The following is a 16,380-nucleotide window of genomic DNA, read 5'->3' as shown; positions in this document are numbered from 1 at the left end:
AGCTGTACTTCAAGTTAACAAGGAGTAAGTTCTATTTGTAACTGAGGGTTTGAGTGGGTCACTGCTTTTACCAAAACACTGCTGGTGGAACACCTTCACAGCAATCTCTCCTCGGCAAAGCAGAAAGACAAAAGTGCAGTGGGTTTTTAAATGCAAAAACAGCTAAGGTGTAATTTTAAAGAGAAAAACATATAAAAGCTACCACTACCTTGCTTCATTGCCTGAGACACCTTGAGAGCCTCAGTATTTTCTCAAAAATTATGGCTCCCTCAATCCTGGGCACATGGTTGCTGCATGGCAGCATTATTTACACCACCATTCTGGTTCCCCTCACAATTCAAGTGCATTTTAAGCTGTGCTTCAGAAAACTCTGAGCCTAGCAAGCAAAGCTTTCTGGTGTGAAAAGACACCTCACAAACTGAATTAGCTGTGGTTTGTCAGCCTGTTTAGTAATTTTTTTTATAAGCTCCACTCCCTGCTGCCAACAGTGTGGCTCTGCTGAGTCTCAGTATGATCCTTCTGATAACATCCCACTGTCCTCCCACATATTGGCTCCATCAAACCAACAAAATGAAATCAAGTAATGTCTAAATATTTGTTTTAAAAAGTTTTAGCAGCTTATATGACTCTGCCGTGTTAAACAATTAATTCCAGTCTCGCAAGGTAAGTGGGAATAATTTTATAATATATTCCCAAAAAAAAGAAGTATATTTTTGTATTTTGTCCCACTAAAGGATGAAATATAAAACTACAAGATTTCTAATAAGATGGCTGGAAAATACTATCTTCCTATCTTTTCTTTTAACTGTATTTAAATTAATGTATTTTATGTGATGAAATTCATGACATTTCTCCAGAAAGCTGATGCAAATTACACCACTACAAATATATTTTATCTACTCTGTGTGTGGCACACATAACAAAATATTTGCCCACTGGTAACATGATTAATGAAAGGTCCATTTTTACTTATTCCATAAATTCCTGTTACCTGTGATTGTACTCTCAGCCCCAGGATTTCAATGTCAGCATTCCTAAAGGTACTATTTATTTCACATTTTTAATTGCAGATTGTACAGAACCCATCTTGTTTGATACTGTCATAGTCTGAAATTATTGCTCACACTTAGAATGGAAAAAAAAGCTTCCCCAAAAGCTACATTTCCTACCACAACAGCACTTATAGACACAGCAGAATATGCCCTCTCATTAAATTTCTCACTGCCATTGACACTTTCACTAACACCAGTGAAAAGCTCTCACTAATATACATAAAATAAATTTCTCTGTATGAAGCTGAATATTATCATCAGACTTGAAACATCATCTTGTTGAAGTAATATAAGTGCATTTGCTTGAAGACACTGAAAAGACTGATTGCTTTTTTACTAGCAGAAAATCCTTGCCACTTGGTAATAAATACTTACTAATTTTGTAACAGGCAGGAAATTAGGAAAGTGCCACATGGCAGTTACTAAAAGTACCAAAATAATAATCCAACCTCCAGCTACAGAATATTATTATTTAACCTCATTCCACAACTCTTATGATGTTCATTATCACATGTGATGTGACACTTAGAAAAGCCACTGGATGAGCACTGCCTGTGAGTGACAGCTCCATCCTACTGATTGAGCCACAACATATTAAAAATAAGATCACATCATTTAACATGGGGATGACTAATCATACATTTAGTCTCTTAGCCATAATTAATATTATGTACATTTAAATCAGTCATGTCATGCTTCGTAACTGAAAGTCAGTTTGAATAGAATAGTCAGCTTTTCAGCAGCACTTGTTTTCAGAAGTCAAGCCCTGGCTGAGCTTTGTGTTTAACATCAAAATATCCAAGCTACTGGGTACATCATGATCAAAAGCAAAGCCTGAATCATAATGAAGATGCAAAGTGTAAACAGCCAGATGACACTGAAGATCATTGCAAACATCTACTTAATTTATTTGAACTAAAAGGAAAAGTGTTTTCTGTCTTTAAGGATTTTTTTTTTTCTGAAAAAGGGGACATAATTATTTTTTGTGACAACATGAGCTTCGTTATCTTACCCATGGTTTCTGAAGTCTGGCTGCCAACTACACGAAGAAGCATTGGCTGACTGCTGCCTGACCTCTGCAAAGAGGTAGAAGGAGATGACAGTGTTGTACCATTCACCTTGGCATCTGCCTGTGGCTGAAATTGAAGGAAAAGAGTAAGATATTGCTATAACAGCTCACTACTTTATATCTCTGTAATGTTTATTTATTCCATGAATACACACAATTTTCAGTCTGCTTTTAAGTAAATCATCCATGCAGCCAATGCATTTTAATTCTGAATAAAACAAGGAAGAATATTAAATAAGAACACCAAAACTCAATTCTATATTCTCACTTGCAGCCTGTAAAACAATTTTGTACTTTTCTCTGACTTACCTCTACAGACATGATTTCTTGGTATGTTCTCATTTATTGAAATGCATGGCGAGCTCTGTGGCAGTGAAGAATGATGAATCTGACTCCCTGTTCTCAGAAGGCTAATTTATTATTTTATTATACTATATTATATTAAAGAATACTATACTATACTAAAGAATACAGAAAAGATACTGAATGCTGAAAAGATAATAATGAAACTTGTGACTCTCTCCAGAGTCCTGACACAGCTTGGCCTTAATTGGCCATTGAGTCAAAACAACTCACACTGGAGTCCAATCATGCAATCACCTTGGGTAAACAATCTCCAAACACATTCCACATGAGCACAACACAGGAGAAGCAAATGACATAAGAATTGTTTTTCTCTTCCCTGAGTCCTCTCGCTGCCTTTCAGCTTCCCAGGAGAAATACCCTGGGCGAAGGAATCATGTTCTGGGAATGTGAATGCCACACTCGTCATTGATAACGCTTCACACCCTGTTTGGAAAATCACTCTGCAGAGACCTAGAAGAAATGCCTGAGGACTCACCTGCTCCAGCAGCTGCCTCAGCCTGTGCAGCTGTGATTCCAGCTGTTTGTTGTGATCCTCCAGGATCTGCATCCTGGCCTCCAGGCGGCCCTTGTGCTGGCGAAGCAGCTTGGCTTCCGCAATGAGCTCAGCGTCGCGGGGGCTCTGCGGGGAGACCGGCATCATCTCCGGGGGGGACGGCAGTGGAGACAGACCCTTGTGCTCGTGCTGCTGCTTCAAGCGGTCGTACTCTGCCTGCAGGTTCCTGTTGGGAGGTCACAAGGGGGCAAAGCTTTATGGCCCTGCACAGGGCAGTGACAAGGTGCTTTGGTGTGGTGTGATGTGTCTCACTTTTCAGGGCTCACCCGCACCAGCTGCCTTTCCCTCTCCAGAATCCACACACCTGTGGGCTCACTTCTTGTGGATCCACATAGATCTGGTGTTAGATGGATCTGTGGTTCAAGTTGCCTAAAGGCTCTTGGCATCACCAGAACTCACAGCTGATTCCCTCCCAGGGCACCTCATGCAGGAGGCTCCAGACACCCTCCAAAGCCAGGACTAGTCTGTCCTGGGCTCAGCCCATCCTCAGCTCCCTGCCCTTTATCCTTCCCAGCAGAAGCAGCACTGCCAGTTCCCTTCCACACATGGCTGCACCTGAGGGGTCATTAATGCTAAAGGAGGACTCAGAGCTACCACAGAACCTCACAAACACGAAACCAAAGCGGGTGCCACCTGGCTGGCTGATCTGTTTTACAGATGAGAAACACTGGAGAGGCAGGCACACAAAAAGGCAGAGCAAAACACAGAACTTGGCTGTCAGTCGGGTCACATCACTCTCCTCTCTTCAAATCTGCAAATGCATTTCCAGCCTAGGGCTAAAATTATCAACTGAAGATGAGAATTAGTGACCCAGACTGTTGAATTGAACTAAACTGGCTTTTGGGGCTATAATTTTCATCTTCTTCATCCTGCCTTGAGTGCTACTATCTACTGTAACTTTATGGCACTGCTAAGGTTGTTCTTTTATTCCATACAACTCCAATTTTGCTTCAGTAAAACGTTCCACAGATTAATATGATCTAGTGTTCCACATGCTAAAAAAAAAAATGTACCAAGCAGGGAAAGCACAGAAGGTAAGAAACTGAAATGTTGTTAAAGGTAACAGTCCAAAACCACAAAAATAGTAACTTGTAGCAGAAACTTCATAGGAAAGGGAAGCCTAACAAACTGCACTGGGATTTTGTTGCTATGATGTTCTTTTACAGGTTCCCAGAGGGGGAAAAACAGCTCAATGCTCTGGTAACTGCTTACTCATCACAAGCAGTGACCCAGATTTTACTTTTTCAAACTTGCTCTTATTTGAGGTTGTGAGAACAGACACCTTCTTCCAGTTCTGCCTGCAAACCACAACAAACTCTGACAGTTTGGTCTGGAAACACAACAGCACCTAGGAAACCTCCCAAAAAACCACTTCTAAAAGAACATTATTGTGACCAGAAGGAGAACTAAAGCAGAATGCATCATTTCACATGGGTGAGAAAGCAATGCCAAGGACAAAGACAAGCCACTGACTGTTCTCCAAAGTCCCTGAGCTCCTCAGCAGCTGCATGATGGACATGTCCTCACCTGGGACCGTGGCATCGCCCACAACACAATCTCTAAGGGATGTCTGACCTACATGATTCCTCCTCTGCAGAAATTTTAAATAATTAAAAAGCAAGAGCTAATAATTTTCAACTTCGGGCTGTTCCAAAATTCAAAATTTCTTTCCTTAAAGCCCACACAAAGAGGGATAACTATATAGAGAGAGGTTTTATCCAATGAATTTTTTTTTTGTTTTAATGAAATACTGAGCTTCAAGTTCATGAAAATTATCTAGAAAAAAAGGGTTATCTATACTGGGAATAGATATTGTCATGTAGGTTATGTCTTCTGCCTGACTTAATGTGTTCTGATACTTCTAGCTGAACAAACTGGTGAGTAATTAATAAAAATACAAAAGGGAATAGGAATGAACGTGACAACATGTTCATTACACATGGTGCTATTGGTGACTGAAGTTTCTACAGGAATGATCATTAAGCCTGCTTTTCACCATGTCTGTAGATAGGGGCTATCAGTACCCCATGATGAATTTCCCAGATGCACAATACAGGCAATACTCTATGAACAGCAGACTCAAACGTTTGAAGTGCTATAAAGCAAAAGATAAAACATCACCCTAAGGGAAGCTAAATAAATGCACTTGGTCATACTTACAACATAATCAGATACCTTGCTACAAAGAAATCCACAATTATCAGCTGTATCAATATAGAGAAGACCTTCCAGTAACGCTGGTATTGAAATAGAAGTAAGGACCAGGGAGTAATTCAGATAAAAATCTTTTCATGTCTGATAAAAAATAATTAAAAATCTTTCTGAAAGCCTACAGAAAAAAAATAAGTGAAAGATACTGCCTATTTTCCAACCAGAGGTATGTCTGGATTTGGGAGTTCTGTAATTAAATACTATAATACTGTTGTAACAAAGGAATGTAATTTTGAAGGATGCACGTGGGTTTGCCCAGTGCACCTGTATTACTGATTTTCCAGCTGCATCTACACAGTCCTCCATCCAGAGAACTGAGATTCATCATAGCTTCAGAGCCATAAGAGTGATCTGCAGTGCATCTGGCTGTCACAAACAAACAATGCTTCTGTATGTACTGGAAAAGGAACTCTTCTTCAGTAAGAGAATAGTCAGAAAACCTCATATATTCCATTTACAATACTTGCAACACTTTGAGGCATTTGTGTAGAAAAGTGACATAGGAAGCATGCAGTGCAACCTTGATTTATGCAACTGTACAGAGCTGAGTAGTAAAGAGTGCCTGAATTATGAATCACTTCTATCACTGGCAGCATTAATTGCTTGGTGACAGAAATCCTAGTGGACTCTGTTTGCTGAGTAGTCCTCTCAAAGGCAATCGAGAATTTGTGAACTCATGTTATTTCTCATCTCCCTACAGAAAATCAGTGGTCTGAAGAAACAGACAAAGATGGTAGCTGAACCACCTACCCCCTGTCCCCCACTAGAGTGACAGTGTTTACTCAGGATGCTTCACACTCAGAAGATCTAGTTCCCCTTCAATGCCAAAACAAATACCAAGAGGAGCCACAGCATGTTTAGAAATGCATCACTTTCTTGCTGTTGGCAACTATACAGAAGGAACTTATGTGAGGAGGCCATTCATCAGTCTTCAATTTGAAGGAACACTGAAACAGGGCAGCTTTGAGATTCAGGGTGTCTGCTTTCCCTGGTGGCACACAGCCCACTGCACTCCCACTGCAAGTCAGGAAAAGCAAAGGAATGGCAAATAGCTCTGGCTGGAGGTCTCATTTACTTAGTTCTTGTTCCAGGACAGCTCAGAGTGGGAGGAAGAGAAGAGAACATGAGAGAAGTCTCCCTCTTACATACAAGACCTCAGTTCAACAAAAATGTTAGGAAACATCCAATTTCCTGACTCATTAAAATAGCAAAAAGGTATTTTAATTATTTGCAAAAAGTTTTGACTTTGTCAGTGTAGAACCACATGCTTTCTATTTTATTTAATGCCACTATCGTACACCCTAGTCAGTATTACCTATCCTACTATATAACCTATGTAATGTATTGCTTTAGATGGACAACAAAAACTTGTCTTCTCTCTCTCTGAACTACATTCACTCTTGAGGAAATAATTTTAGAGAGGGTTTTATAATTGGATTTTTCTTTTATATTGCAATACAGTAATAATGCCTTCAATAGCAAGATTGCTTTTTGTCTATTGAATTCAGAAATGGTCTTATCACAATATTCCATGTGATGCAAAGCTCTAAAACTCAAATAAAACATTTTCAGCCATTGAAAATATTCTCTAAACTTCTCGCATTTTAACAAATATAAATTATTTAGCAGTCAAATCTTAGCCATACATTATTTAAGGAAGTCATACTTACAAGCTACAGAACCACCAAGGTCTTAAAATGCTAGCAGATAAATAATGAATACCTAACAAGAGGTCCTTGGAGCTGACAAAACCCGAGTCAGAACCACATCACAGCTAGGTTAGTTTGTAAGTTAGAGATTGCATTTCAGAAGAATTCAGAATAGGCAACAGAGCTTTTAAACTGTCCAAAAGCAAAACCTCAGAATTACAATTTCAATGAGTCTTTTTCATCTACGTAACAAGTCAAGGTGGAAATACTTGGGAGGCCAGAAACTGTAGCTGAAACCCAAATGGAGGTCAGAATTCAATCAATGGCTCAAAAGCGGCAAAGCAAAAAGAAAAGGGCTTTTTTAAAAAGCAGGAAACTGTGGAGAGCAGAAGAAAAAGAGAAATGACAATGAGGTGCCAGTATCACAGCACCGCTTCCTCTTGGTACTTGACATTTGAGGCATCGCTTGTGGCTGCTTTCCTGGGAGCTGCTGAGAAGTGACTGCATGCCCTGACTCTTACAGTAAAAGTGTACAAGAGAGAGAGCCAAACCTGGGTTAGCAGAAGTTATCACAAGTGTATGCAACAGGAGTCATGTCAACACAGATGGGAAAGGGTGATTCCTGCACCACATCTAGCTCAGCAGTGGCAAGAGATGAGCCCTGGAACAAAGGAATGTCTTTATCCCGAGGCAGTAACAAAGGTTTACATGGAGGGTGTTTCAGGAGATGCATGGGAAGAAAGATGTGTTCACCCACTGGAACCAGGTTCACACAAGGAATTAGGTGTCAGATTGCTGATTACCTTTGGCAACAGCTAAGAAAGGTTTACACAAACTCAACGGAGGAGAACGGCTAGAAAATGGGAATCTAAAGACTGTTTTACCAAAAGTAGGTAAATTACATGAATACCTCCTGACTGATCCTGTCTGTAGAGCTTATTTTTCTGAACAGGAATTAGTGTTTCATCCATAAACTCATGGTCACCTGGCTGTGACAAGCAACAAGGACAGCAAGAACTTGTTCACTTTTCAGCAGCTACCTTACATTTTTATACACAAGTTATTTATAGCAGTTTTCAGAGACAAAAGTAATGATTTTGTCATAATCAATGAAAATCAGAGCAGTGTGAGACAGAGGCAGAGCTCTCTGTGCCTGCTGTGTTGAGCACTCACAAAGACAAGGCTGCCTGTGGTGGCATCCCATCCATAACTCTGCCTCCAGTAGTACAAATGAGAATAACTTACAGACTGCTCCTCTATTTTAATCCAGGACTGGCAAACATCAAACCAGGTATTTTTAAGGTATAATTCCTGCCAGAGATCTTTTACCACCCCTCATCTGTAACTGCTGAATTAAATAAAGCCCGTGCAGAAATTTAAGGCATGAATTCTCAAAGGGCTTTTTAGCTTATTTAATTATCTAGCTCCATGTTATACTAGTTTTCATATACTACATTTCTAATAAAAAGCTATTCTGCTTTAGAAGCCACCCTCCTTTCTGCTAGACAGCTTATTTTGTATACAGAGAGAAAAGCATTATGAATTTTTCCTTCTTCCATGATTCACTACATAATGCTGTTAAAAAAAATAATACACATCTCCTGGAAATGAAACTATCATATAATCTGTATTGTACTAGCTTATCATCTGTATTGTACTAGATATTTCTTAGCTACAGTCCTGAACATGCAAAGTGTCATGTCTTATTTCAAAATACTGATTCTTCTCCACTTCAGAAAGTACTTGGGCTTTATGTGCTACATAGTTGGAAGTTTGTGGTTTGTTTCAAACAAAATCTCCCTGCTGTTCAGTGAGCAAGAGCTTTGTTTACTACAGCTTTCTGTGTGAAACATCGTCCTCATTCTTGATGCCTACAATCTTCTCCATTCTCCCAGACCCTCCTGATAAAAAGTCTCTGATGGAGCCACTGTAATTGATTACCACCATCCAAAGAAGACATACATGGAGAGAAGATCTATGACACTGCCAACTCCTGCATTATTTCCTTGACAAGTCCAAGGTAAATGATTAGTGCATTAAACCCTCAGTGTAAGCAGAATTACCTAACTCTTACAGAAGCAAGGGAAAAAGAGCATGAAAATGCCAACAGACTGTACTATAAAAGCAGAAGAGAGTAGAAGACTCTCTTAGTAGAGTAGAAGAGAGTAGAAGAAACAAACCCATGGAGCAAGGGAAAAAGAGCATGAAAATGCCAACAGACTGTACTATAAAAGCTGAAGAGAGTAGAAGACAAACAAACCCATGTTTTTTTTGGTAGAACTAAGTGATTTATATCTTACAGTCTCATTTTGGTAATTCACAGTTGTAATTACCAATCCTCCAGGGTCAAGATCTCCTGTTTTTTGTGCTAATGGCCCAAGATTCCAGAGTACCGTAGGAAGGGGACTGCAGTGCTCTTCAAGTGATGCTTCAAGTATCCATTTGGGGGGTTTTTTAAGGTGATTAATGAAATTAACTTCAATTAAATTTGAAGTTGTGATACTTTGCATTGAAAGAGTAAGGAAATGGCAACAAGCAAGACCAAAGAAAGAGAAAGAGGACCCAACTTTTACCCACAATGAAATTACTTATTTGTCAGAAAAAAATGCAGTTCTATAAGTAATTTTATCCCTAACAATTTTACCAAGCTGAATTCCATCTAACTGCACAGTATAATTATTTTGCAGACTTTTTACTCCAAATTCAGCAGATGGTGGTATAACCCACCTGTTTTCCTCCTCCAGGTCTGCGAGGATTCTCTCCAGCTCCCCTCTTTCCTCACTCTCCAGAGAAATCAGGATCTGGGCAGGGCTTCGGGGCTGGCTCAGGGGGGACTCCTGGTTCAGACTTTGGCAGTAGTGCTGGATTAACAAGTGTTCATCATCGCTGGAAAACACAGCAGGGTAAAACAGGCTGTTCCCTTCCTGCTTTTCAGCTTCCCAGTGAATATGAGGAGATGATTCACTCCCAGTCTCTCATTTCTTACAAAGAGATTTGCTGAACTCTTTGTAACCAACAGCAGAGCAATGCACCTTAAAGCAAAATCTGCTGACCTGTTTCACTGAGTCTCTGGTAATTTTCCTTCGCTGCAGAGACCACCTCCCTCCTTCTCTGCTTCTTAGATACTTAAAGCCAAGTTTTGCAACGGCTGACATCCTCAGCTCTCCTCTTTTGACAAACTTCAATTACGAATTTGCTTGCAAAAAAAAGCAATCTGCTGCTGCCTGATCTGCACTGTGGAAGGGTCACTCAAGCAAGGCCAATGCATTTATTTTTGTACCAACAAACTCTCCTTATGTAGTAAGTGTGTGCTTTATCTTTTTTTATCTATAAAATTCTAAATTAGGTAAACAAAGAAAAAACCCTGAACTAATATAATAAAAGTATGTTATTTTCCACTCAGATGTTTGGCTTATTTTTAATTCAAAAGTGATGTATGATTTCAGAATACAAATATATTCTGTTTAATACATGGGATCTCTTCCTCTATTTCTATTGCCCCTGGAGCTGTCTGGCATCTGAAAAGAGAAATACCTCTGGAAGAGAAAAGGAAATACAATCACCTCCCAGAACTACATGGATTGTTTTAGGTGTGGTTTAGGTGCTGAGGAGATGCATCCAAGCCCTAAAAATGCAACTTACTCCAGCAGTCACTGAGAAACCATGAAAGGTTTCCCTTGACATCATAGGACAGAGTCAATAAAAATGACAATGCTGCTGGAGATCTCATAGAACAAAATAATTCAGTCTAGTCAGTCCAGGGTTTTTTCCTGTTATGTTTCTAAACCAGAATTTAACAGGCATTTTGAACAGCTGTTATTGTTCAAAAATTATAATTTTCCTTGTTTTCATTTGTTCCTGAAAATGTTAATGATGCAATTTTATGACTGCAGGAGTGCCAAAGCAGTGCAGAGTACATTAACATTAGTTCATAAAAGAGAAGTATTAATTTTTCACAAAAGGAGAGGCTTGCCAGTTCCTAAATTTATACTTTTCATGAAGCACTTCAGCTGTGATTTCTTTCAAACCACTGCTTTGCATTTATAAATATTCTTACAGATCTTAAGTGAATTAACTGTGAACAAGTGACATAACTATTGCAGTAAAATGTCACTTTACAAGCATAGTCTTTTTGTGTGATTTTCAGCCTGCACAAACATTTTATACATCATTGCATTGACATTACATAATGAAACATTTTGTGATATATAAATATATATTTTGTGTTTTTATTTCCTGTCTTTCTTGTTTCCATCTATCACTCTACCTGCACTGATTAGCAAATAATCCAGACCCTGCAAGAATAACAAATAATACTCTGGCATAATCTGACAAGCAAAACCAAAGTAATTACAGTTGTGAATTCCTGGTAAGCTTTGATTTTGCTGCAATTTGTATCTATCTGGATAATAGTTCTTCCAAAATTCAAAATTAACAGTTTTATTCCCATTTTAACAATTGAAACTGAGGAACAAACTGGACAGTTAACTTATTAATTGAATCATGATAGTACAACTTCCAATGGATCATAAAAATGAACTGCACAGTAAGACCAAAGTGTAATACAAGAGATACAGTGTATGTGTGATTTCTGTGACAAGGACACTGAAATATTTCAGTGGGACAAACACAAAATTTCATCTATTAGAGCATTACTACTATCCATAGTAATACAAAATTAACACACAACTTGGAAACAAAGTTTTCATTAACTGCATGAAACTTACTGACATTGCATCAATATTAGTTTTGAGGGGTCATTTTAACATTCTCCATTTACCTTAAAACTATGTACTTGGTTCTACAGGAGATTTTATTTCAGAACTGGCAGGCAACAATCCTACCAAGTCAAAAGTGAAACTATTTTGAAACAAAGAAACAGCTTTATTGCTGTCCAAGAGCATTCTGAGCTCACATGCTCAGAATCAACCTCACAAAATGCTGTTCATTTGGAATCAAAATTTAAGTGACCAAAAATTGGCCAAAGTTCTGTGTTGTAAAGGATTGCTACAAATTTAGCTGTCTGACTTTTCAAAAAAATCCATCTCTTAAACTGTGATAAGGATGACATCATGTAGAATAGATAAAAATGTTTTTAGAGAAGTTGGGGTTTCATATCTGATTGATTTAGAATCCACGCTATGGCTTGTTACACAGTTAATGAACCAAGATCAAATTTTCACACACAGCCATGATGTAGCTGCCTCTGTGCTGTCTTTTGAAACATTACCCACTTCTGTGTCCTTTTATTCAGAGAATAAACAACACCAAGAATATTATCAGAGGAGAACCACAAATGGGTTCAGTGATTTAACTACTTCTCAAAAATCAAAACTTTTATTTATAACTCTACATTTAAAGTAACACAATGAATGTTTGTCAGTGATCTGTCAAACTTACAGTTTACTACTTGCTAGTATTTCATTGCTAGGTGATGATCAGTGCCTCCTGCCTTACCCTTGCAAAGTATTTCAGGTATTTGTACACCAAAGATTTCTGTTTAGCCTCACTTATGTTCTGTATGACACTTTTCCCACACCAACATTTTCTAGCTAACAGATATTTAACCATGTTTAAGCTTAAACTAAGATAGAAGGGTTTTTTGTATCTTTGGGTTTTTTGAATCTTTGTCCTTAGAACTCATCAGACAAAGACTGTACTTTGAATACGGAAATTATTTGCTGAATACATCAGTAATTTCTGGAAATAAATTAGTAGTTTTAATTTTGAAGGTATCACTCATTTGTTGCACAAATTTGGTATTAAGCTATAAGCCATTAATCCAGACACTATGATAGAAATTGAAAGGACATGAGCACATCATTAATTCAAACCAGATGTGATACATGGCCATGCAAATTCAGCACTACAAAATTTCATTACAAGTTATTAACCTTCCCAAGAAAATACATGTCAAACCCACGAAAACAGCCTACTTACATGCTCTCATTAGGTGAAATACTGTCATTTAGGTAAGAACCATTGGTGTTCTCCATTTCTGCTAGCCTGTGGAAAAATAAACAAGACTCATTAAAACCAATTATGTTTTTCAAAAACTTTGTTTGTTCTAACATTCTGGAAAGAATTAAAGAGCGTGATGTTTTTGATGAATTTGAAACTCGAATTAATTTACACTCGCTGTTGATTACCAAAAGGTTTTACAATAAGCTATCACAAAAGATTGTTTGCTGCAATGGCCTGGCTAAACTCACTTCTAAGTTTTCAGCCCTTTCTCTGAGGTTATATTCCAACTCCTCTCAATTAATTAATTCCAAAATCAAAGAAAAGCCTTAAGATGCCAGGGGATTACACAAATTGCTTTGTACCTGGCAATGTCATTGTCCAAACTGTAACAATCAGTCATTTCCCATTAGTTTTCACACTCAGCCCCTCCTAAACATCCTGGCATAATTCAGAAACCCCTCTCCTGATCAAGAGATACTAGAGGACAAAAAGAGGCCAGAATAACTATTTTTCATTACCTCAGCCCTTGAAAATTTACTTGCTTTGTGGAAAAACATTTTCATATTTGTGCAATTAACCCACTTTTTGATTCTTAGGAGCAGTATGAAAGCAGATTATTGAATTAAAGCAGTGATATATACTATTTTAATCCTCCAAATCAAGGAAAAATCCTGTTTGTGGCATTTCATGAGGTGAATTAACATTACAGTGACACCTGAGATTCATATGAGAGTTTGGAGGCTTCTGCTCTTCTATTATATCAGGGTCCATTTAAAAACAAAACCTTATGTAGAATCATAGAAGGGTTTGGGTTGGAAGGGGCTTTTAAGAGTCTCCAGTCCACCCCCCCTGCACTGAACAGGGACATCTTCAACTTCAACAGGTGGCTCAGAGCCCCATCCAGTCTGACCTTAAATGTTTTCAGGGATGGGGCATCTACCACTTCTCTGGGCAACCTGCTCCCAGTGCTTCATCAAACTCACTGCAGAAATTCCTTCCTTACATCTAGTCTGAATCTGTCCTCTTCTAGTTCAAAGCACTACCTCTTGTCCTATTGCCACAGGTCCTATTAAAGTATCAGTAACTCAGCACACAGCTTAATGAGGACTCCAAGGGACCCAAAAACCAATTCTGACCACACAGGTGCTCTGGCATGCAAGTTAGGACAGGCTGGTTAACCGCAACCACAGACAATGCTCTTGCATCCCAGAGCCTGGAAAGCAAAACCCCAAATTTTATTTCTTTAAGAAGTGCTCAGGTAGCCTCTAGCTCTTCTTTTTTTTTCCTTTTTAAGTAATTTTAGAGAAAGATCTGCCTAACGTCCAGCTGGTCTCATACCTGCTAGCATAATGTTCAATGCGTGAATGAGTATCATCGTGTGAGAGCTGAGGGGACGAGGCAGGCCTATAAGGCAGAAAACACTGATTAATCACAAACAATACCCCTTTAAAAGTAAAAAGACACTTAGCTATGCCTATACCCTCACATGTCTATGCCTTAACGCCATGTTTGATAAAAAGCAAGTTAGAACTCCAGGCGCTGTGTGTGCCTCCTCAAGCCATCGGTGCAATGTGGTGTGGTGCCACACTGGGGATTTTTGACCATTTGAAATCCATCTGTTGCCACTTTTCTTCACACCAACGCCCAAGGGAATCTCTTCCAAAGGATTTATAGAAGAGCTTTCACCCTGGTTTTCCCTTCACACCTGCCTCCTTCACGTGCAGTCCTGCACAGGCTGCCAGTGTCCTGCTGGGAACCTCTCCTCTGCCTCCCACCCTGCTCCAGTGCCTGTTTCCAGCACATCCCTTAAAGGAGCCTTTACAAATTATTCCACGAGCAGCTGGAAATAAATACAAGTATATAATGTCAGAAATGAGCCTTTAATAACATACTGCAGACACTGATGATTTTGCCTAATGTCTTCCAAGAGTTGCAATCTCAGTGGTAGCTCAGTGTGTTATACAGGGGGACACTAAATTATGTTGGGTTTTCTGTCTGACAGATGGCATGACGTCCTCTTCAGTTTTCTGTTGATGAAAAGAATTCATAGGACTTTTCTTGTCAATTATTGTTTCTTATAGCCTCACCCCTGGAAAACATCAACATTAAATTATGTTGCCTATGCAGTTCAGACAGCACCCTTTGCTGCCATGTGGGATTTAGCCAATCTATGTGTATTGAGAGGTGCCAGATTAACAAAAAGTGATGCAGCTTCCCAAACTGAATGGCAATTTTATACTTTTGCTAAATTTCAACTGCCCTTTATTCCATCTCTGCTGACTCTCCTTCGGGAACTCCTGACTGAGGAAGGAATTTCTCCTCATTTTTCATTGTTGGATACTGTGGTTCAGGCTGGGAATGCCCAAAAATTATTGTATTGCATTGCACAAACTGACAGGTTTTGTATTTACTGGTTATAAACCAAAACTGTAACAATCTTATGGTTTGTAATGTTCCCATGTGAGGAGTTTGACAATCCTGCTGTAAATCTACCAGACTTCTCAGCTTCCAGGTTTCTAATCAGCCTCCAAAGGGCTCAAGATTAAGATCCTTCTGAACTTATAGAGCTGTATGCTGGATACACATACAAATCAAGCATCATCATTAATATCTCTTCTCACAGAACAGCAAAGTTTTTACTCTTTAAAACATTATAGGCCAAGTATAACAAATCTCATTTTGTCTTTGAAATGAACTTTGGCCTCTACTTTTACTCATCACATATTCAAGCATTACTACACCACACCAGAGGACAAATACTCAGTTCACAGAGCTCCTCAGTGCAGCAGAGATTCAGTGGATGGGGGAATTGCTTCTCTGTGACTCTATACCCCATTCTATGTAACAATGAGCAGATAAGGGAGAGGAAAAGGATGCAATTTCTTTAGAGCAGTGGATTATGAGGCAGGATAACAATGGTTTTCTGATAAATTGAAGAGACCCACATTTTTGTATTTTTTTTTGTCATCCAGCAGATGTTAAGCTAGTCTTCACTGGTACCATCAATGCAAGAAGAGTCCTTGTTTTCAACACACACACAAATGTTGACGCTAATACGGTGCATAGACTAGGAAATATGTATTACAAGTAGTTTCAATTTTGAGTTGAATCATACTCTTAGTGCCTCCCGCCCTGGCGTTGGATATGTATTTGTACCAGTAGGAAAGAAGGGACAGCACTTGGTTGGGACCTACTGGGCAATGGGATGTCTCTTTTTGCAGTACTGCATGGCAAAAAGTCAGGCCTGAATGCATGAATATATCCTTGCTGTCTTGAAATTATGCTGTGACTTCAGAAGTGACCAGGTTGTGTAATACATATAAAAAGATATTTTTTAAAAGACAACAGTATGTTGTGTAACTTGTTGGAGTTGATTCTGCCAGCTGCAAGCAGGGAGTGAGGCTACAATTCCAGGTTTGTCCCTACTTCAGAACATACTGCAATGAAGATATAGCTCAAACAGCTTCTTAGAAGTTTGCTTAAGAAAGCAAACCTGCTAGAGAAGATTGCTTTGTG

General features: G+C 38.9%; 1 protein-coding gene across 12 annotated transcripts in view; it reads right to left on the bottom strand.

Moving 5' to 3' along the window:
• Positions 1-16,380, bottom strand: part of DMD (dystrophin) — a 1,159,435-nt gene that overhangs the window by 18,191 nt on the left and 1,124,864 nt on the right. For all 12 annotated transcript variants that reach the window (XM_039714180.1, XM_039714179.1, XM_039714182.1 and 9 more), the window contains 5 exons: positions 14,203-14,268; positions 12,841-12,906; positions 9,628-9,786; positions 2,963-3,206; positions 2,065-2,188 (listed from right to left, as the gene is read on the bottom strand). In XM_039714180.1, coding sequence (XP_039570114.1) covers positions 2,065-2,188; positions 2,963-3,206; positions 9,628-9,786; positions 12,841-12,906; positions 14,203-14,268 — 659 coding nt within the window. The remainder of the gene's footprint in view (positions 1-2,064; positions 2,189-2,962; positions 3,207-9,627; positions 9,787-12,840; positions 12,907-14,202; positions 14,269-16,380) is intronic.

The sequence above is a fragment of the Passer montanus genome, unplaced genomic scaffold (assembly GCF_014805655.1).
Source record: "Passer montanus isolate IOZ18808 unplaced genomic scaffold, ASM1480565v1 scaffold3, whole genome shotgun sequence".
In the NCBI taxonomy this organism is placed as follows: domain Eukaryota; kingdom Metazoa; phylum Chordata; class Aves; order Passeriformes; family Passeridae; genus Passer; species Passer montanus.
This window is presented reverse-complemented; position numbering and strand designations above follow the sequence as displayed.